The following is a 22261-nucleotide window of genomic DNA, read 5'->3' as shown; positions in this document are numbered from 1 at the left end:
TGATTGGGTGGACCTGGGAGGGGGAGGTCTGATTGGGAGGGGGAGGTCTGATTGGGAGGACCTGAGAGGGAAAGCTCTGATTGGGTGGACCTGGGAGAAGAAGGTCTGATTGGGTGGACCCGGGAGGGAAAGCTCTGATTGGGAGGACCCGGGAGGGGGAGGTCTGATTGGGTGGACCTGGGAGGGGGAGCTCTGATTGGGAGGACCTGGGAGAAGAAGGTCTGATTGGGTGGACCCGGGAGGGGGAGGTCTGATTGGTAGGACCCGGGAGGGGAGGTCTGATTGGGTGGACCCGGGAGGGGGAGGTCTGATTGGGAGGGGGAGGTCTGATTGGGAGGACCCGGGAGAAGAAGGTCTGATTGGGTGGACCCGGGAGGGGGAGGTCTGATTGGTAGGACCCGGGAGGGGAGGTCTGATTGGGTGGACCCGGGAGGGGGAGGTCTGATTGGGAGGACCCGGGAGAAGAAGGTCTGATTGGGTGGACCCGGGAGGGGGAGGTCTGATTGGGAGGACCCGGGAGGGAAAGCTCTGATTGGGAGGACCCGGGAGGGAAAGCTCTGATTGGGTGGACCCGGGAGGGGGAGGTCTGATTGGTAGGACCCGGGAGGGGAGGTCTGATTGGGTGGACCCGGGAGGGGGAGGTCTGATTGGGAGGGGGAGGTCTGATTGGGTGGACCCGGAAGGGGGAGGTCTGATTGGGAGGGGGAGGTCTGATTGGGTGGACCTGGTTGTCTTCTAGTTTTGTATTCTGTGGTGATGATTCCTTCTGAGTGGAAAGCGAACGATCGAATTCATCCTCGTTCTTGGGACTAAATCTTTACTAATTATTGTCATACCAGAAATCAGAGCGATCGATGGGATCGTAGTTCTAGGGACTTGAATGGTAAATACATTTTTATTTTTCTGCAGTCCAAACTTTCATACAATTTTATTGTGTTTAAAAATCTCTACACAGAGTTCAGGAAATTTCCCGTCTTTATATTTATTTTATGCTAATTATCCAGCTAAAAACTGAAGGCTCTTCTGTATCCATTCATTGATATCACCGACTTGATTAATCATTCAAACTTCCTGACAGATTGGATGGGAATGGAGAGAAGATGGAATGTGATTGGAGAGTAGTAGTGAATGTAGAGTAGAAGTGAATGTAGAGTAGATGTGAATGGAGAGTGGATGTGAATGGAGAGTGGATGTGAATGGAGAGTAGATGTGAATGGAGAATAGATGGAATGGAGAGTAGAAGTGAATGGAGAGTAGAAGTGAATGGAGAGTAGAAGTGAATGGAGAGAAGATGGAATGTGATTGGAGAGTAGAAGTGAATGGAGAGTGGATGTGAATGGAGAGTAGAAACGAATGGAGAGTGGATGTGAATGGAGAGTAGAAACGAATGGAGAGTGGATGTGAATGGAGAGTAGAAGTGAATGGAGGGTAGAAGTGAATGGAGAGTAGAAGTGAATGGAGAGTAGAAACGAATGGAGAGTGGATGTGAATGGAGAGTAGAAGTGAATGGAGGGTAGAAGTGAATGGAGAGTAGAAGTGAATGGAGAGTAGAAGTGAATGGAGAGAAAATGGAATGTGAATGGAGAGTAGAAGTGAATGGAGAGTAGAAGTGAATGGAGAGTAGAAGTGAATGGAGAGAAAATGGAATGTGAATGGAGAGTAGATGTGAATGGAGAGTAGAAACGAATGGAGAGTAGAAGTGAATGGAGAGTAGAAGTGAATGGAGAGTAGATGTGAATGGAGAGTAGATGTGAATGGAGAGAAGATGGAATGTGATTGGAGAGTAGAAGTGAATGGAGGGTAGAAGTGAATGGACAGTGGATGTGAATGGAGAGTAGAAGTGAATGGAGAGTAGATGTGAATGGAGAGTAGAAGTGAATGGAGAGTAGAAGTGAATGGACAGTGGATGTGAATGGAGAGTAGAAGTGAATGGAGAGTAGATGTGAATGGAGAGTAGAAGTGAATGGAGAGTGGAAGTGAATGGAGAGTGGATGTGAATGGAGAGTAGAAGTGAATGGAGAGTAGATGTGAATGGAGAGTAGAAGTGAATGGAGAGTAGAAGTGAATGGAGAGTAGATGGAATGTGATTGGAGAGTAGAAGTGAATGGAGAGTAGAAGTGAATGGAGAGTGGATGTGAATGGAGAGTGGATGTGAATGGAGAGTGGATGTGAATGGAGAGTAGAAGTGAATGGAGAGTGGATGTGAATGGAGAGTAGAAACGAATGGAGAGTGGATGTGAATGGAGAGTAGAAGTGAATGGAGAGTGGATGTGAATGGAGAGTAGAAACGAATGGAGAGTGGATGTGAATGGAGAGTAGATGGAATGTGATTGGAGAGTAGAAGTGAATGGAGAGTAGAAGTGAATGGAGAGTAGATGTGAATGGAGAGAAGATGTGAATGGAGAGTAGAAGTGAATGGAGAGAAGATGGAATGTGATTGGAGAGTAGAAATGAATGGAGAGTAGAAATGAATGGAGAGTAGATGTGAATGGAGAGTAGAAGTGAATGGAGAGAAGATGGAATGTGATTGGAGAGTAGAAATGAATGGAGAGTAGAAATGAATGGAGAGTAGATGTGAATGGAGAGTAGAAGTGAATGGAGAGTAGAAGTGAATGGAGAGTAGAAGTGAATGGAGAGTAGAAGTGAATGGAGAGAAGATGGAATGGAGAGTAGAAGTGAATGGAGAGTAGATGTGAATGGAGAGTAGAAGTGAATGGAGAGTAGAAGTGAATGGAGAGTAGAAGTGAATGGAGAGTAGAAGTGAATGGAGAGTAGATGTGAATGGAGAGTAGATGTGAATGGAGAGTGGATGTGAATGGAGAGTAGATGTGAATGGAGAATAGATGGAATGGAGAGTAGAAGTGAATGGAGAGTGGAAGTGAATGGAGAGTGGAAGTGAATGGAGAGTAGAAGTGAATGGAGAGTAGAAGTGAATGGAGAGTAGAAGTGAATGGAGAGTAGATGTGAATGGAGAGAAGATGGAATGTGAATGGAGAGTAGAAGTGAATGGAGAGTAGAAGTGAATGGAGAGAAGATGGAATGGAGAGTAGAAGTGAATGGAGAGTAGAAGTGAATGGAGAGTAGAAGTGAATGGAGAGTAGAAGTGAATGGAGAGTAGAAGTGAATGGAGAGTAGAAGTGAATGGAGAGTGGAAGTGAATGGAGAGTAGATGTGAATGGAGAGAAGATGGAATGTCCTTTCTATTGGGTGATCCAACCTTCATCACACAGACGTTCCCAGTCACATTCAGGACACATCTCAGGCATCTTTTATGAAGCCAACAATGCTGTCCATGGCTCGTATCCCCGATTCACAGGCCCACTGGTCATAGAAGCTGAGGAGTCCATGGAAGCCATCTTTGATATGGTGCCAGGTGACGGACACCCCATTGTCCTCCAGACGTTTCTTGTAGAGGATCCCCTCATCACGGAGAACATCGAACTCACATGTTAGGAGATAAGATTTTGGTAAGAGGCGAAGCGCGGCGTCATCAGCCACCAGAGGAGAACACGAAGATTCAAGGACTTGTTTGAGCTTCTCATACAGATTTTTGTCGAAGGCGGCCATGGTGTGCGGCGTGTACCCCGTGTGCCTCATGTACCCCGCGACCTCCTCCGGGATATGATCCACACTCAGCCACTTGGAGAACTTCTTCCTCACATCTGGAGGGACATGGCTGCCGTTCAGCACGTCTCTGGAGACAGACAGGTCCCCTCTTCCTACATAGGTCAGCAGGTAGAACAGGGCGCGGTCTCGCAGTAGGAGGGGCACAGCGCGGTTTTGTTGGTATGAAGGTAAGTTGAAGTCAATCATCTGGAGTACGGGGTAGATCATCACCTGGGCGAGAGGTCTAGGAATATCCTTCCTGGTCACCAGAGCTTGTGATACCGCAGCCGCGAGATTTCCACCCGCGCTGTCCCCACATGTGATGACAGACGAGGGATTGACCCCGAAATCCAGCGCCGTCCTCAGGAAGTGGATGGAAGCGGTCAGACAATCTTGGAATGCGGCGGGGTACAGGTGTTCTGGGGCCAGGCGATACCTAAAGAAACATCGGAGAGTTAACAAGGACTTCCATGTGTCACTAACCCAGATTGTGGCCCTTCCAGGGGCCCTTCAATCAGATATAATGTCAATTGTTTGTAAAAAGACGAAAAACTGGTATTTTGCAGAGCAGAGCCTCCCCAACGCATCGGAACGCAGATCATTCGCTCCCTCATCTCAATCCGATGCTAAGGAGGCTCTGATCACTCCTCCTACCTGGCTCGCCATCTTGTTGTGGAGAGAAGGTTGTACACGGAGCGCACACCACATCTCCTGTGCTGATCGGCACACATTCCGTCTAATGATATAATCTCACCGATCACTCTATTTCCCGTATATCCCCGAGTATCCGACATCACCACAGCTCACGTCTCCGCTCCATCAGCGGGACTCCTCTCTAGCATCAGGAGCTGCTTTTATTTATACTGTCAATGTGAGTAACAAAAGAAGGTGGTGGCTTCAAAAACAGCCAATCAGACATTTGTATTCTTTCAAAAGAACCAATCACAGACATGTATATATTCAAATAGAATAGCAGCAGTGACGTGTGCAAACGGTCATGTGCAGAGCCATGCGGCATGAAAAACTGTGAGGAGGATGAAATAGAATGTATAAATAACTGACTTTATTTTTAAGTAGAAATGAACTTTTCTATATGTGTTTTGACATACTTACATTAGCTAACAGTTTGCATAGAGTCACACCCTGCTTCTGCTGAGTCATTGTTAAAACTAAATTCAGCTGGTTTAAATCTTGATAAGAAAATACTGAGTTTGTATGAAATCTACAGACATATGCATTAACACACAGCCCCTCCTATCTTTCTTCCGCATATAAGTCCCTCTGAGAGAATAAACTTTAGAGATCTAATGAACACTCAAATGCTTTCTTGTGTCTCATTGTGATTTCTCACGGAATTCCGGGGGTTACTGAAATGTATCCTGCATTTACCTGAAGTACACCTGGGTGGCGGTATTACCTTTAACAGAGGATATCTAAAAAAAGATGGCTCTGTACATGACCGTGTGCAAACCATCCCACCGCTACTAATGACGCGAGCCGTACTCTATCATGGCTCAGTGTGCAAACCATCCCACCGCTACCAATGACGCGAGCCGTACTCCATCATGGCTCAGTGTGCAAACCATCCCACCGCTACTAATGACGCGAGCCGTACTCCATCATGGCTCAGTGTGCAAACCATCCCACCGCTACCAATGACGTGGGCCGTACTCCATCATGGCTCAGTGTGCAAACCATCCCACCGCTACTAATGACGCGAGCCGTACTCCATCATGGCTCAGTGTGCAAACCATCCCACCGCTACCAATGACGTGAGCCGTACTCTATCATGGCTCAGTGTGCAAACCATCCCACCGCTACTAATGACGCGAGCCGTACTCCATCATGGCTCAGTGTGCAAACCATCCCACCGCTACTAATGACGCGAGCCGTACTCCATCATGGCTCAGTGTGCAAACCATCCCACCGCTACCAATGACGTGAGCCGTACTCTATCATGGCTCAGTGTGCAAACCATCCCACCGCTACCAATGACGCGAGCCGTACTCTATCATGGCTCAGTGTGCAAACCATCCCACCGCTACCAATGACGTGAGCCGTACTCTATCATGGCTCAGTGTGCAAACCATCCCACCGCTACTAATGACGCGAGCTGTACTCCATCATGGCTCAGTGTGCAAACCATCCCACCGCTACTAATGACGCGAGCCGTACTCCATCATGGCTCAGTGTGCAAACCATCCCACCGCTACTAATGACGCGAGCCGTACTCCATCATGGCTCAGTGTGCAAACCATCCCACCGCTACCAATGACGCGAGCCGTACTCTATCATGGCTCAGTGTGCAAACCATCCCACCGCTACCAATGACGTGAGCCATTCTCTATCATGGCTCAGTGTGCAAACCATCCCACCGCTACCAATGACGCGAGCCGTACTCTATCATGGCTCAGTGTGCAAACCATCCCACCGCTACCAATGACGCGAGCCGTACTCTATCATGGCTCAGTGTGCAAACCATCCCACCGCTACCAATGACGTGAGCCGTACTCTATCATGGCTCAGTGTGCAAACCATCCCACCGCTACCAATGACGTGAGACGTACTCTATCATGGCTCAGTGTGCAAACCATCCCACAGCTACCAATGACGCAAGCCGTACTCTATCATGGCTCAGTGTGCAAACCATCCCACCGCTACCAATGACGCGAGCCGTACTCTATCATGGCTCAGTGTGCAAACCATCCCACCGCTACCAATGACGCGAGCCGTACTCTATCATGGCTCAGTGTGCAAACCATCCCACCGCTACCAATGACGCGAGCTGTATTCTATCATGGCTCAGTGTGCAAACCATCCCACCGCTACCAATGACGCGAGCCGTACTCTATCATGGCTCAGTGTGCAAACCATCCCACCGCTACCAATGACGCGAGCTGTATTCTATCATAGCTCAGTGTGCAAACCATCCCACCGCTACCAATGACGCGAGCCGTACTCTATCATGGCTCAGTGTGCAAACCATCCCACCGCTACCAATGACGTGAGCCGTACTCTATCATGGCTCAGTGTGCAAACCATCCCACCGCTACCAATGACGTGAGCCGTACTCTATCATGGCTCAGTGTGCAAACCATCCCACCGCTACCAATGACGTGAGCCGTATGCTATCATGGCTCAGTGTGCAAACCAACTCACCGCTACCAATGACGTGAGCCGTACGCTATCATGGCTCAGTGTGCAAACCAACTCACCGTTACCAATGACGTGAGCCGTACTCTATCATGGCTCAGTGTGCAAACCATCCCACCGCTACCAATGACGTGAGCCGTACTCTATCATGGCTCAGTGTGCAAACCATCCCACCGCTACCAATGACGTGAGCCGTACTCTATCATGGCTCAGTGTGCAAACCATCCCACCGCTACCAATGACGTGAGCCGTACTCTATCATGGCTCAGTGTGCAAACCATCCCACCGCTACCAATGACGTGAGCCGTATGCTATCATGGCTCAGTGTGCAAACCAACTCACCGCTACCAATGACGTGAGCCGTACGCTATCATGGCTCAGTGTGCAAACCAACTCACCGTTACCAATGACGTGAGCCGTACTCTATCATGGCTCAGTGTGCAAACCATCCCACCGCTACCAATGACGTGAGCCGTACTCTATCATGGCTCAGTGTGCAAACCATCACACCGCTACCAATGACATGAGCCGTACTCTATCATGGCTCAGTGTGCAAACCATCCCACCGCTACCAATGATGTGAGCCGTACTCTATCATGGCTCAGTGTGCAAACCATCCCACCGCTACCAATGACGCGAGCCGTACTCTATCATGGCTCAGTGTGCAAACCAACTCACCGCTACCAATGACGTGGGCCGTCGGTTGGTGCCCCAGCAGCTGGGACTGAACCTACTTTGTGGAGACCTCAGGGACCAAGCCGCGGGTAGGGGAAGAGTTAATGTATTAATATGAGCACTGGGGGTGCGGTTCACTTCTAAGTCAGGGTGTTGCCTGAACGTGACTCCGCCTGTTCCTGGGCATTGGTGAGCGCATACCCTGAAGGGGGAGGAGACCCTGCATGCCATGGTCTGCCAAAAAGTTGGGGGGTCTTTTCTTTTCGCCATGTTCTGGTTCTGCCCCTGTGACCACCTCCAGCCGATTCCAGTTCCAGAGAACCTTGGTATAAGAGGACCAGATTATTTCACCTGGGATGAGGGGTGGCCTACCCTAAGACACGCCCCAAATGGAAGGTTTTCACGTGATCCCCCCCCATCACAGAGATGTGGAATCTCCTGACGTCCAGTGCTGAACCCCGGATTAGGACATGACCCCATCCACATGAAGACAATTTCCCACACAGCACTTCTTTGATGTTCCATATTTCTTGTACAATTGTTGGAATAGCAATAGAAGAGATAAGAGAATGAAGACTTCTCACCCGACTGACACCAGCACAACTCCGGCCCTCTTTGAGATGTGTCCGCAAAGTTTGTCATATTGATCTACAAATAAAATGGACAATAATGAGCTGAGGAGGCGAAAATTCTTCAGCCACCGAAAATCCAAAGAATACAATTCACAGCATAGAAGTAAAAAGAAGTCGTACCGGGATCTCTGATCGCATGGTCACACAAAATGGAAAATCGTTGCCACCTACTCCACCGACTGCCACCTACCCCACTGACTGCCACCAACCCCACTGACTGCCACCAACCCCACCGACTGCCACCAACCCCACCGACTGCCACCAACCCCACTGACTGCCACCAACCCCACTGACTGCCACCTACCCCACTGACTGCCACCAACCCCACTGACTGCCACCTACCCCACTGACTGACACCAACCCCACTGACTGCCACCTACCCCACCGACTGCCACCTACCCCACCGACTGCCACCAACTGCCACTGACTGCCACCAACCCCACTGACTGCCACCTACCCCACTGACTGCCACCTACCCCACCGACTGCCACCTACCCCACTGACTGCCACTGACTGCCACCAACCCCACCGACTGCCACCAACCCCACTGACTGCCACCAACCCCACTGACTGCCACCTACCCCACTGACTGACACCAACTGCCACTGACTGCCACCTACCCCACTGACTGCCACCTACCCCACCGACTGCCACCAACCCCACTGACTGCCACCTACCCCACTGACTGCCACCTACCCCACTGACTTCCACCTACCCCACTGACTGCCACTGACTGCCACCAACCCCACTGACTGCCACCAACCCCACTGACTGCCACCAACCCCACTGACTGCCACCTACCCCACTGACTGACACCAACCCCACTGACTGACACCAACCCCACTGACTGCCACCTACCCCACTGACTGCCACCAACCCCACTGACTGCCACCAACCCCACTGACTGCCACCTACCCCACTGACTGCCACCGACTGCCACTGACTGCCACCTACCCCACTGACTGCCACCTACCCCACTGACTGCCACCAACCCCACCGACTGCCACCAACTCCACCGACTGCCACTGACTGCCACCAACTCCACTGACTTCCACCAACTGCCACTGACGAGTGTAGGCAGGGGGTAGTTTTTGAGTTCCCCTTTTTCCTATCCTTTAACCACTTAAGACCCGGACCAAAATGCAGCTAACGGACCTTGCCCCTTTTTGCGATTCGGCACTGCGTCGCTTTAACTGACAATTGCGCGGTCGTGCGACGTGGCTCCCAAACAAAATTGGCGTCATTTTTTCCCCACAAATAGAGCTTTCTTTTGGTGGTATTTGATGACCTCTGCAGTTTTTATTTTTTGCGCTATAAACAAAAATTGAGCGACAATTTTGAAAAAAATTCAATATTTTTTACTTTTTGCTATAATAAATATCCCCCAAATATATATATATATATATATATATATATATAAAACAAAAAAAAATCCTCAGTTTAGGCCGATACGTATTCTTCTACCTATTTTTGGTAAAAAAAATCGCAATAAGCGTTTATCGGTTGGTTTGCGCAAAATTTATAGCGTTTACAAAATAGGAGATAGTTTTATTGCATTTTTATTAATTATTATTTTTTTACTACTAATGGCGGCGATCAGCGTTTTTTTTTTCATGACTGCGACATTATGGCGGACACTTCGCACAATTTTGACACATTTTTGGGACCATTGTCATTTTCACAGCAAAAAATGCATTTAAAATGCTCTGATTACTGTGAAAATGACAGTTGCAGTTTAGGAGTTAACCACAAGGGGGCGCTGAAGGGGTTATGTGTTCCCTGAAGTGTGTTTACAACTCTAGGGGGGTGTGGCTGTAGGTGTGACATCATCGATTGTGTCTCCCTATAAAAGGGATCACGCGATCGATGACACCGCCACAGTGAAGAACGGGGAAGCCGTGTTTACACTCACCTCTCCCCGTTCTTCAGCTCCGGGGACCGATCGCGGGACTCCAGCGGCGATTGGGTCCGCGAGTCTCACGGTGTCAGAGCTTCGGACCGGGTCGCGGGCGCGGCTTAAAGGACAACGTACCTATACGTTGATGTGCCCAGCCGTGCCATTCTGCTGACGTATATCAGTGTGAAGGGGTCCTTAAGTGGTTAAGTTGGCTCCGCCCTCTGCCTTTTTAACGTGGAACTTCACCAAAAAGATGAAGATCCGCTTTTAATTGGCTTCCTCCCTCCCCCGCTCCTACTACCACTTCTGGACAAGTTAACCAGCCTATTACCATTGTTCTGGACTGGAGGAACCTGTGGACAGTGGAGTGTAGATAGCGCTCCGCTCTCTGCTATAAATGGCAGCAATGATACATTGTAACCGACGTGGAAATGACAGTTGGAGTCAGACTCAGGTACTGTTACGCCGGCGTATCAGTAGAGTATCAGTAGATACGCCGTTGTAACTCTGAATCTGCGCCGTCGTACATTTAAGTGTATTCTCAAATTGAGATGCAATTAAATGTAGCTATGATACGACCGCCTGCGCCATCGTATCTTAGCTGTCTAATTACGCCGGCCGCTAGGGGCGTGAACGCTGATTTACGCCTAAAATGCGTAAATCAGCAAGATACGCCGTTTACGTAAGGCGTTTTCAGGCGTAAAGATATTCCACCAAAAAGCTGGCCCAGCCAATGTTAAGTATGGACGTCGGACCCGCGTCGAATTTTTTAATTTTTACGTCGTTTGCGTAAGTCGTCCGTGAATAGGGCTGGGCGTCATTTACGTTCACGTCGAAACCAATGAGTCTTTGCTGCGTACTTTGGAGCATGCGCACTGGGATACGTCCACGGACGGCGCATGCGCCGTTCCTTCCAAACGTCATTTACGTGGGGTCATGCTTTATTTCCATAAAACACGCCCACCTCTTCACAATTTGAATTGGGCGCGCTTATGCCGGGACATTTACGCTACGCCGCCATAACTTAGGACGCCAGTGCTTTGAGAATACAGCACTTGCCTCTCTAACTTACGGCGGCGGAGCGTATATGAGATACGCTACGCCTGCCTAACGTTGGGCACGTCTCCCTGAATCTGGCTATCGGTATCTAGGAGGAAACCTACCAAGATTTCCGAACACGAAGCCTCCGCCATGGAAGAAGAGGACTCCTTTCCGGTCCCCGGCGGACGGATCTCTGGGCTGGTAGACTCTCACAGGCACGCCTTCAAATTCCAGATCCTTCGTGAAGAGCTCGGGATCATCTTCTGACTTCATCGGAAAAAATTTGGCCAAACGGTGGTAAAGACCGATCTCCGTGCAAATCCCGAACGTTTCCATAGTGCGGCTCTAATCCATGGAGGAGAAAAGACGATCAATAATAATGATCAACACGTTAGAGGAACCAAATGATTGTAACACATCAGAGGGACTGTCCTGGGAATGTTATGAAGATGTTTAATATGTAGTGTCACCAGGGTTAGTTCTCCCGCACCCCACGCTAAAGAGCCGACTGGGGCGGACTGACGCTGGTTGAGATACACTTCCTGATTTGGAGAAGGGTGTTTGCGGAGTGGGGATGTCTCCCTGGGGAAAGGGCCCCTGTGTGATTGATGGGGGCCCCTGTGTGATTGATGGGGCTCCTGTGTGATCCGCAGACGTTCGCCTGGTGGGGATGTCTCCCTGGGGAAAGGGCCCCTGTGTGATTGATGGGGCCCCTGTGGGAATATCCCCCCGATGAGGGCGCCCCCAACAGGAGGACCCCAGGAATATCCCCCAGATGAGGACACCCCCTGACAGGAGGACCCCGGAATATCCCACCGATGAGGGCGCCCCTAACAGGAGGACCCCGGAATATCCCACCGATGAGGGCGCCCCTAACAGGAGGACCCCGGAATATCCCACCGGTGAGGGCGCCCCTAACAGGAGGACCCCGGAATATCCCACCGGTGAGGGCGCCCCTAACAGGAGGACCCCGGAATATCCCCCCGATGAGGGCGCCCCTAACTGGAGGACCCCGGAATATCCCCCCGATGAGGGCGCCCCTAACAGGAGGACCCCGGAATATCCCACCCAGAACCCATCAGAGATCTAAGAGACTCTCCCCAAGAGATCTCTGTTCTGGGGGGAGGGCGGCTTCAGGAACTCACCAGGACTGACATGAAACTCAGAATTCTGTAGAGACTTCGCAGTTCTGCTGAACAGGCAATTCCCGGAGGATATTCCGCTTTCCGGGATTCCACGTACACCGCGCCAAAGAGGAGCAAAGTACAAAGCAACAGAAAAACCCCGAAGATAGAGAGAAGAGAAAACATGGCTGCCACCCCGTCCTCCTCCGTCCTGCCAACTCCGGATCGCCACCCCGTCCTCCTCTGTCCTCCTAAATCCCTCCAACCTCCTCCACCCCCCTCCACCTCCTCCAACCTTCACCTCCTGCCAACTCCGGATCGCCACGCCCGTCCTGAGCTCTGCACAATGAACTTCACACCTTGTCCTTTCCAGGATCGCCCCCTACCAGATATACACCTGTACTGCAGCTTATCTCACCACCCTTCACAATGTGTCCATCAATCCATCCCTCCCATCCATCCACCGATCAATCAATCCATCCATCCACCGATCAATCAATCCATCCACCAATCAATCCATCCACCGATCAATCCATCCATCCACCGATCAATCCATCCATCCACCGATCCATCCATCCACCGATCAATCCATCCACCGATCAATCCATCCATCCACCGATCAATCCATCCACCGATCAATCCATCCATCCACCGATCAATCCATCCACCGATCAATCCATTTCTCCCATTTTTTTGGAAATGTTATGAAGATGTATTTAATATGTATTGTCAGTGCGGCTCTAATCCATGGAGGAGAAAAGACGATCAATAATAATGATCAACACGTTGGAGGAACCAAATGATTGTAACACATCAGGGGGACTGTCGTGGAAATTTTATGAAGATGTTTAATATGTAGTGTCACCAGGGTTAGTTCTCCCGCACCCCGCGCTAAAGAGCCGACTGGGGCGGACTGACGCTGGTTGAGATAAACTTCCTGATTTGGAGAAGGGTGTTTGCGGAGTGGGGATGTCTCCCTGGGGAAAGGGCCCCTGTGTGATTGATGGGCGCCCCTGTGTGATTGATGGGGCCAGTGTGTGATTGATGGGGCCCCTGTGTGATTGATGGGGCCCCTGTGTGATGCGCAGACGTTCGCCTGGTGGGGACGTTTCCTCTCTGCAAACGCATTATGGGTTTAGCGGATGTGCGCTCTTGTCTTCTCTGTATTCAACAATGGGGAAATATATTGCGCTAAGGAAATAAATGAAGTGTGAAAATTGATAAGTGCAATGGATGAAAATAAATTAAATGAATAAATCAAGCTGCAACACCTAAAAAAACATGTGATATACATGTAACAAGATAAAAAAAACAGGAGGGGAATAGGTTGCGCTAGAAAAATCGACACAACCTGACCATTGTGCGTATAAAGTGAATGAATAAAAAGCTGAATAAGAATAAAAAATATTATATGTAAAAATGATATATATATGTGAATAAAAATGACAAAGTAGTCCCTCTGATCGATAAGGCTAATACCATATTGTAACGGAATGACCCGTGACACCCAGAGACTTTTGGAGGATGGGGGGTACTCCTGTGCCAGTGTCAATAATGACTCTTGGGTCTAGGGTCACCCTGTGCCCCTTTTGGGGGTTAATTTAGCCTGGCTCCTAAGACCTCTCATTATGTATGCTGATAATACTGTTTTATGTGTGGAATGTACTTGTTAACTGTAGTAATGATGTCAGATTGGTGCCAAAACGTCTGACATAGAAATGTGTATTATGTAGGTGAATCACTTATTATTGCGGAGACAGGCTGTCTGGATAATGACTAATAATTATGTCATTGTCTAAGAGAAGGTATATTGAAGCCCCCCCATTGTGTGATGTGTGGGTGGAGAGTTTCATTGTCCCTGTAATATGCCTGTAACTGCATAAAAAGCTGAGAGTGTACCATTAAAATTAAAGGGGTTGTAAAGACAAAAATATTTTCCTCTTAAATTAAAGTCTGACAGTAGCTGATAAAGTAAAAAGTAATGTTTTGCATTATAACTGTTTTATTCACCTCCGTCACTCCTGAATCATTATTCTCACTGACTTCCTGGTTTGCGGTGTGCATTTATTCTTGCTACATCACGGCCTAATGGGAACTACAGTTCCCATTAGGCTTAGCCTCCATGCCTGTGAGGGATAAGAGAGCATCTTCACGCAGGGCTGTAGTCATAGGGAGGGGGTGAGAACATTCTGCTTTCCACCATGCAAAACGGCTCAGATGCTGGTGGAAAGCAAGAAGAGGAGTGACAGGAAATTGCATTTTCAAACCTGGATTACTGTGTTTTGGAGGTCAAAAGGAAAAACGAGGTAAGTGATATTTAAATGCTCTAGCTTACAGAAATCAATTGATCTAATAAAAAACGAACCTTTAGTGTTCCTTTAATTCATAGATTTTGGAACCAGTAACAGAGCTGTGTGTCGTTATTTCTGGGGAAAATCCAATGGGTTCTGTCTGCTGGATTGTGGCGTGTCGGATAAGCTGTCGTGGTGGATGGAAGGGAATATATATACACCAATGTTTAAACAATAAATTTGAGTTCAGACATCAAATAAGTGAAACAATTGTCCAATTTCAAATATAATCTAAACAGTGAAAAGATGAAAGAAAACGATCCGCCATCAGATAAGTGTTGATTGAAAGGAGGAATTCCTCAGGGTCACACCAGGGGAAAGGTAAGTGAATGCTCTTACCAGACAAGTTGGACCCCCTGTTAGATGGGGGTCAAGAAGGCATATATATCCACCCAATCCGATGATGGGAGGTCACAGGGGCTTTAGGCCCCTCGACTTCCATCTGATCCTCACCCAGTCCGTGCGGGTGGCTATCTCCTCGGAGCGATCCGCTCTAAACTCAGTATCCCACAGGGAATCACAGAGGAAAACAAACCGGAGGCTCGAGATGGTGAAGTACCATAAAAACTGGGTTTATTAAAAGAGTGTAACATAGACACTGAAACGATTTAAAATTACCGTCAGAAAATTACATAAAAAAACAAACGTACACCCGTGCTTCCAGGGTCACGTTAACGCGGTGACGTCAGTGCGTGGCTCCGCCCTGACATGTTTAGTCATACATGACGTTATCAAAGGGCATGGGCGACGCACTGAACGTTCACCTCTCATATACCCACGGAGGAGCAACCAAGCCTCACTCTCGTGTAGCAGCAACCAATGAAAGTCAGCCGCATTTTCACTCCCTTTAAACAAATAGGAGACGCTAAGAACGGGAACCAGAGACACCGGAAGTATCGTAATAAGGACTGGTCACTGGAACACCGATAGGAATATCCTGTGTTAACCGGACCAAGTCCAACTTCACCAAAAGTCGTCCCTACTCGATCTCCAATCTCCAAGCGTTTACAAATTTGTATATCAACCTAACCACAATAATACTGCCTATCACTATATATGTAAATAGTGGACAAATTACATATAAGCAGATAACCACAATTAATATATTCAACATTAAAGCGGTAGAGGAAAAAAGGCATAAATCACATAAATTATTTAAATAAAGGAAATAATCCATAGTAATAAGAAAAACTTATTTTAGAAATTTTGGAAGTGGTAAAAACTTAAACCCTATAGGGCCATCTAGTGGATAAAGGGGGGAAAGACAACCACAATACTGAATCATATATGTAATATCACCTAGTAAATTCCCTATGATGGATGGACCACAGAAAGATATCAGCCCATTACATGGAGGTGATATACATATATGCATGTCACTTGCTGGGAACTGAAGATTACATTAATTCAAAGCAACTCTGATGTTAATAAAAAAGTCATTCCAAAAAAAACGAATTCCCACCCCAAATGATTAAATTGATTCCCCACAAATCTATGATTTTATATTTAATTGGACCTTCGTCACACCATTCTTAGTAAAGGAGGGAGCACCTCAGGAATTATCCAAAAAGGCGTTCACCTCTATATCTACGTTCAGGCCCTGAGGCTTAAGGCATTTGACTCGATAGATCCAGCTCATCTCAAGTTTAAAGATGGCTCTTCTTTTAGACCCCCCTCTCCAATGAGGTTTCAAGTTGTCGATAGCAACGAAGGAGGTGCCACTAGGATCTCTAGCGTGCACTTCTCTATAGTGGCGGGATACTGAATGTTTTTTGTAGCCCCTTCTTATATTTACCCTATATGTTCATTAACCCTTATTTGAAAGGATCATATTGTACGTCCGATGTATTGTAACCCGCATGGGCAGGTCAATAGATACACCACGTGAGTGGTGGAACAAGTGATAAAAGATCTAATATTGAATGTTTGGGAAGTACTGTTAGAAGTAAAGCTCAAGGTTTTACGCTCACTTATTGCATTGATCTTACACACAGCACATTGTTTGCATTTATGGTAGCCCACTATATTCTCAGGTTGTCTTTAGAGGAGTTCCTTCATTGAGAGACTCTTTGGCCCCTGGAGTTTGTGACCCTCTATCTAATAAACCTATGTTCTTCCAGAATATAGTGGGCTACCATAAATGCAAAAAATGTGCTGTGTGTAAGATCAATGCAATAAGTGAGCGTAAAACCTTGAGCTTTACTTCTAACAGTACTTCCCAAACATTCAATATTAGATCTTTTATCACTTGTTCCACCACTCACGTGGTGTATCTATTGACCTGCCCATGCGGGTTGCAATACATCGGACTTACAATACGATCCTTTCAAATAAGGGTTAATGAACATATAGGGAATATAAGAAGGGGCTACAAAAAACATTCAGTATCCCGCCACTATAGAGAAGTGCACGCTAGAGATCCTAGTGGCACCTCCTTCGTTGCTATCGACAACTTGAAACCTCATTGGAGAGGGGGGTCTAAAAGAAGAGTCATCTCTAAACTTGAGATGAGCTGGATCTATCGAGTCAAATGCCTTAAGCCTCAGGGCCTGAACGTAGGTATGAGGTGAACGCCTTTTTGGATAATTCCTGAGGTGCTCCCTCCTTTACTACGAATGGTGTGATGAGGGTCCAATTAAATATTGTTGCGGTACCTCTCTTCCCGAGCTCCAAAGTACACGAACCGCCACTAACCGCCGAAGTGCAATAGGTTCCAACCGGCCACCATCTCCATACACCGTCCTTAGTGGCCAGTAACCCAATCCCCTCCAGTAACGAGACCAAGCTCCATTATGAGGGTAAAACACGAACTAACTTTACTGTGGGCTACCCGCCCGTATTTATGCAGGTCTCCCACCTGGTGGACACTCCCCTAGGGGACCAGATAGGAGACTGAAATAACAGAACGACATGGGGACATTTCAAACATACATCCCCACCATTTCCCAGCATGCATCACAGTTTCCTCCCCTCTGCGCGGGAGACAGTTGGGACGAAATTCAATTATCTCCTCGGGCAGAGGCACATCGCCATGGAGTCAAAGTCTGTTATAGTTCGTTGGTATGCGGTTGACTCCAGGGGACGGCTATCTGGGTTAAGTCCAGTCGGGTTGTTCAATTCTCCCGCACAGCGCCGTCGAAGGGGGGGGGTCGACGACTTCATGTAAAACGGCAAAGCAGACGAACACAATATGTCCAGTATACGGATGGGTCCGTCACAAATATAAAATCATAGATTTGTCACAAATCAATTTAATCATTTGGGGTGGGAATTCGTTTTTTTTGGAATGACTGTTTTTTATTAACATCAGAGTTCCTTTGAATTAATGTAATCTTCAGTTCCCAGCAAGTGACATGCATATATGTATATCACCTCCATGTAATGGGCTGATATCTTTCTGTGGTCCATCCATCATAGTGAATTTACTAGGTGATATTACATATATGATTCAGTATTGTGGTTGTCTTTCCCCCCTTTATCCACTAGATGGCCCTATAGGGTTTACGTTTTTACCACTTCCAAAATTTCTAAAATATAATTTTTTTCTTATTACTATGGATTATTTCCTTTATTTAAATAATGTATGCCTTCGTTCCACTACCGCTTTAATGTTGAATATATTAATTGTGGTTATCTGCTTATATGTAATTTGTCAACTATTTACATATAATAAAAGGACCCTGTGAGGGCGTCGCCAGGCGGTGATGGCTGGGATGCCGAGATGATAAGAACAGTGTGGTGATGTCTCTTGACTTGAATGGAAGGTGAGTGAATTTTAGCTTAAGATGGATTGTTACATTGAGACGAAATCTGTAATTATTAGCAAAGGCAAAATGGCGGTGTGCTCTGCATACAACCTATCTTGCCATGTCACCATCCATCCATCCCTCCAATCATCTTATCCTCCTATCCATCCACTGATCAATCTATCCATTCCCTCCCTTCCTCCCATCCATACACCCATCTGTAAATGTATGTGAGGCGGTCCTTAAGTGGTTAAAGAGTTGGAGGTGGTGAGATAATCTGCAGTACATGTCTATATCTGGTAGGGGGCGATTTAAGGGTAATCCTGGAAGGACAAAGTGTAAGTTTTATGTCTGCAGAGCTCAGAACAGCGGTGGTGATCCGGAGATGGGAGGAGGTGGATGGAAGACGGCGGTGGTGATCCGGAGATGGGGGGGACGGTGGTGGTGATCCGGAGATGGGAGGAGGTGGATGGAAGACGGCGGTGGTGATCCGGAGATGGGGGGGCGGTGGTGGTGATCCGGAGATGGGAGGAGGTGGATGGAAGACGGCGGTGGTGATCCGGAGATGGGGGGGACGGTGGTGGTGATCCGGAGTTGGGAGGAGGTGGATGGAAGACGGCGGTGATCCGGAGATGGGGGGACGGTGGTGGTGATCCGGAGTTGGGAGGAGGTGGATGGAAGACGGCGGTGATCCGGAGATGGGGGGGCAGTGGTGGTGATCCGGAGTTGGGAGGAGGTGGATTGTAGACGGCGGTGAGCCGGAGTTGGGAGGAGGTGGATGGAAGATGGCGGTGATCCGGAGATGGGGGGACAGTGGTGGTGATCCGTGGGTGGATGGAAGACGGCGGTGATCCGGAGATGGGGGGATGGTGGTGGTGATCCGGAGTTGGGAGGAGGTGGATGGAAGACGGCGGTGATCCGGAGATGGGGGGACGGTGGTGGTGATCCGGAGTTGGGAGGAGGTGGATGGAAGACGGCGGTGATCCGGAGATGGGGGGATGGTGGTGGTGATCCAGAGTTGGGAGGAGGTGGATGGAAGACGGCGGTGGTACCTAACATACATTTACTGCGGCTGGACGGCCCTTAAGTGCAAAATCACATACCTGTAAGTGATTCCTGTTGTCGGCTCTGGGGCGCGTGTGCGGAAGCCAATCAGCGGGTCGTAGGAGAGACAGATATGTAAACAAGGCAGACTGTTGTTCTGTCACAGAGGGAGAGAGAGATCTTGTGTTCCTGCTAATCACAGATGTCTCTCTTCCACCCTTTCCAGTCAGTGTCATTTACACAGTGACAGTGTATTTTTTTTTTAGCACCGATCACTGGTCCACAAAAAGTGTCAGTTAGTGTCAGATTTCTCCGCTGCAATGTCACAGTCCTGCTAAAAATCGCATGGATGAAGACTGGACCCCATCAGCAGGCAGCATGGTATAGGAGTGGACCTATCAGGAATCAAGTACTCACCGAGACCGAACTGCCGAGGGTGGTTCACCTTTACGACCAAGCGCGCCCGCCCACTGAGTTTTGGAACAGGTGGCGGAAGCACGAGGCGGTACCGGTGACGGTTGTAGATGACAGGTGCTTCTGGGTGACCGCAGACGGAAACAGGAACAAACGATACTGAAGCCGGATAACCGGTACTGAAAGAGTCCAAGAAACAAACTGGAAAGTCCGGGGTGCAAGCCAAGGTTCGGGGAGCAGAGAAGACAGCAGATCCGGTTCACAAGCCAAGAGGTTCAAGGGCAGGAGAAACAACAACAGAGTCCAGGTCACAAGCCGAGGTCGGGGTCAGAAGAGTTCAATAGAGTGGTGAAGCAATCCGAGGTCAGGTTCCAGGTGAGAGGTGAGTCGAACGGAATTCCAACAGGAAATGGTTTCCAGAGACACAGGTTCAGGAAGTAGCTGACGATAAACCAGCAACCTGTCTACTGACAGGAGCTGGTTTAAATAGGGCGGTCACGCTGGTGATTTGCCCCGAGAGGTCACATGCGTATGCGCACACGCCTTAATTCCCCTAGTTAGCCGCCGGGAAGCCAATCTAGGGCGGTCACGCTGGTGTGTTAAAGGAGGAAGTACAGCGCTTTGGCCCTGACAGGACCCCGGCAGCAGGCCTTTAGACTGGGCAATATTCAGGAGGTCAAGTGGTGGGGCCGCCCCCCTAATCCATGCATCCAGCCCCTAATCTCCATGCATGGCTTCAAAAAGGGTGGGCACATGGTTGAGCCCACCCACTTGTGTGATAATGGCAAATTAATATTTGCTATTGTCTTCCTAATTCTCTTCCTGGACAGTCAGGAAGCGGGTCCTGAGATCCGATTGGCCGAGAGGAAAAATTACCATATTGGCTGCTGAGGAAGAGGCCATTGAGAAGGAGGAGACTCAGGGGAATCCACCGTGAAGCCAGTCAGGAGGAGACACAGGAAGGTTCCGAAGCTGTCTGTGACCTAGATGGGGTAAGTGCGGGGCTGGTGGACAGACACCCCCATCCCCACTCTTTCTGCATGCAGACACTCCCATTTTATACCTGGGGTCATATGTCATTCTCTTCCCTTTTTTACCTGGGGTCAAAGGTCATCCTCTGCCCTTTATACCTGAGGTCATAGGTCATTCTCTGCCCTTTATAACCTGGGGTCAAAGGTCATCCTCTGCCCTTTATACCTGAGGTCATAGGTCATTCTCTGCCCTTTATACCTGGGGTCATTCTCTGTCCTTTATACCTGGGGTCAAAGGTCGTTCTCTGCCCTTTATACCTGGGGTCATAGGTCATTCTCTGCCCTTTTTACCCGGGGTCAAAGGTCATCCTCTGCCCTTTATACCTGGGGTCAAAGGTCGTTCTCTGCCCTTTATACCTGGGGTCATAGGTCATTCTCTGCCCTTTTTTTACCCGGGGTCAAAGGTCATCCTCTGCCCTTTATACCTGAGGTCATAGGTCATCCTCTGCCCTTCATACCTGGGGTCATAGGTCATTCTCTCAGGACCTCCTGGTTACTTCTGTTAGACTTATTGTGATTTTCTTTGCATTGCATTCCCTTTGTATATGTAGAAGAGTCTAACACTGAGAGATATCGGCCTAAATCCTTATTATTATTATTATCTTTTAGTGGTTCTGAAGGCATTCGATGCATTAAGATAAAAAGCCTTCAGGGTGCAGCAGCCCCCCTCAAATACTTACCTGAGCCCCCTCTCGATCCAGAGACGTTGCACGAGACTCTCACTTCTCATTGGCTGAGACAGCAGAAGGCTCCAATGAATAAGAAGTGCTGCCAATCAAATGCTGGTAAATCTTCTAAACTTCACCTCTAGTCCTTAGATGGGGGATGTGTAAAGGGAAAGTTCAGAGAGTAAAGGGGATCATCGGCTTCACTTGTTCCTCCAAGAAAAAACTCCCTTTCCCGAGGATCATCTTCTTCTTCAAACCCAATGCTTATCAGATAGCCCATCACTCTATCTCGATCTATCGATCGGTTTCCTTGAAGTCCCCTGAATATTAATTTTAGAAGCTTTGGAAATCCCCGGAAGTGGTTCCATAGCCCATCACAATGATCCTTGTGGTAAGATATCATTTAATAATTACTTTGAAATCCTTTCCTCCCACTTCTGAATTTAACTATTTGTGTCTTTCATTATTTTCTACGATGGATTTTTGATATTCTATTTTATTCACCAGAATTATCTCCACCTCAGGATTAGTGAAATGAAGCAGCATTGACTAGTTTCAGTCTTCTGAGGAAGACCCCGAAGAGAAGGTCTGATTGGGTGGACCTGGGAGGAAAAGGTCTGATTGGGTGGACCTGGGAGGGGAAGGTCTGATTGGGTGGACCTGGGAGGGGAAGGTCTGATTGGGTGGACCTGGGAGGGGGAGGTCTGATTGGGTGGACCTGGGAAGGGGAAGATCTGATTGGGTGGACCTGGGAGGGGAAGGTCCGATTGGGTGGACCTGGGAGGAAAAGGTCTGATTGGGTGGACCTGGGAGGGGAAGGTCTGATTGGGTGGACCTGGGAGGGGAAGGTCTGATTGGGTGAACCTGGGAGGGGAAGGT

General features: G+C 48.5%; 2 protein-coding genes across 2 annotated transcripts; both read right to left on the bottom strand.

Annotated features, from left to right (window-relative positions):
* Positions 1-3037: 3037 nt before the first annotated feature.
* LOC120915790 (arylacetamide deacetylase-like 4) lies at positions 3038-12363 on the bottom strand. Its single transcript, XM_040326587.1, has 4 exons — positions 12150-12363; positions 11127-11349; positions 8019-8082; positions 3038-4042 (listed from the first exon to the last, which is right to left on the bottom strand). The coding sequence occupies exons 1-4, from the start codon at positions 12312-12314 to the stop codon at positions 3259-3261; spliced, it is 1236 nt and encodes a 411-aa protein (XP_040182521.1). The 5' UTR covers positions 12315-12363; the 3' UTR covers positions 3038-3258.
* LOC120915906 (arylacetamide deacetylase-like 4) lies at positions 3259-11277 on the bottom strand. Its single transcript, XM_040326720.1, has 3 exons — positions 11127-11277; positions 8019-8082; positions 3259-4042 (listed from the first exon to the last, which is right to left on the bottom strand). The coding sequence occupies exons 1-3, from the start codon at positions 11275-11277 to the stop codon at positions 3259-3261; spliced, it is 999 nt and encodes a 332-aa protein (XP_040182654.1).
* Positions 12364-22261: the final 9898 nt, after the last annotated feature.

The sequence above is a fragment of the Rana temporaria genome, chromosome 10, assembly GCF_905171775.1.
Source record: "Rana temporaria chromosome 10, aRanTem1.1, whole genome shotgun sequence".
Taxonomy (NCBI): Eukaryota; Metazoa; Chordata; class Amphibia; order Anura; family Ranidae; genus Rana; species Rana temporaria.
This window is presented reverse-complemented; position numbering and strand designations above follow the sequence as displayed.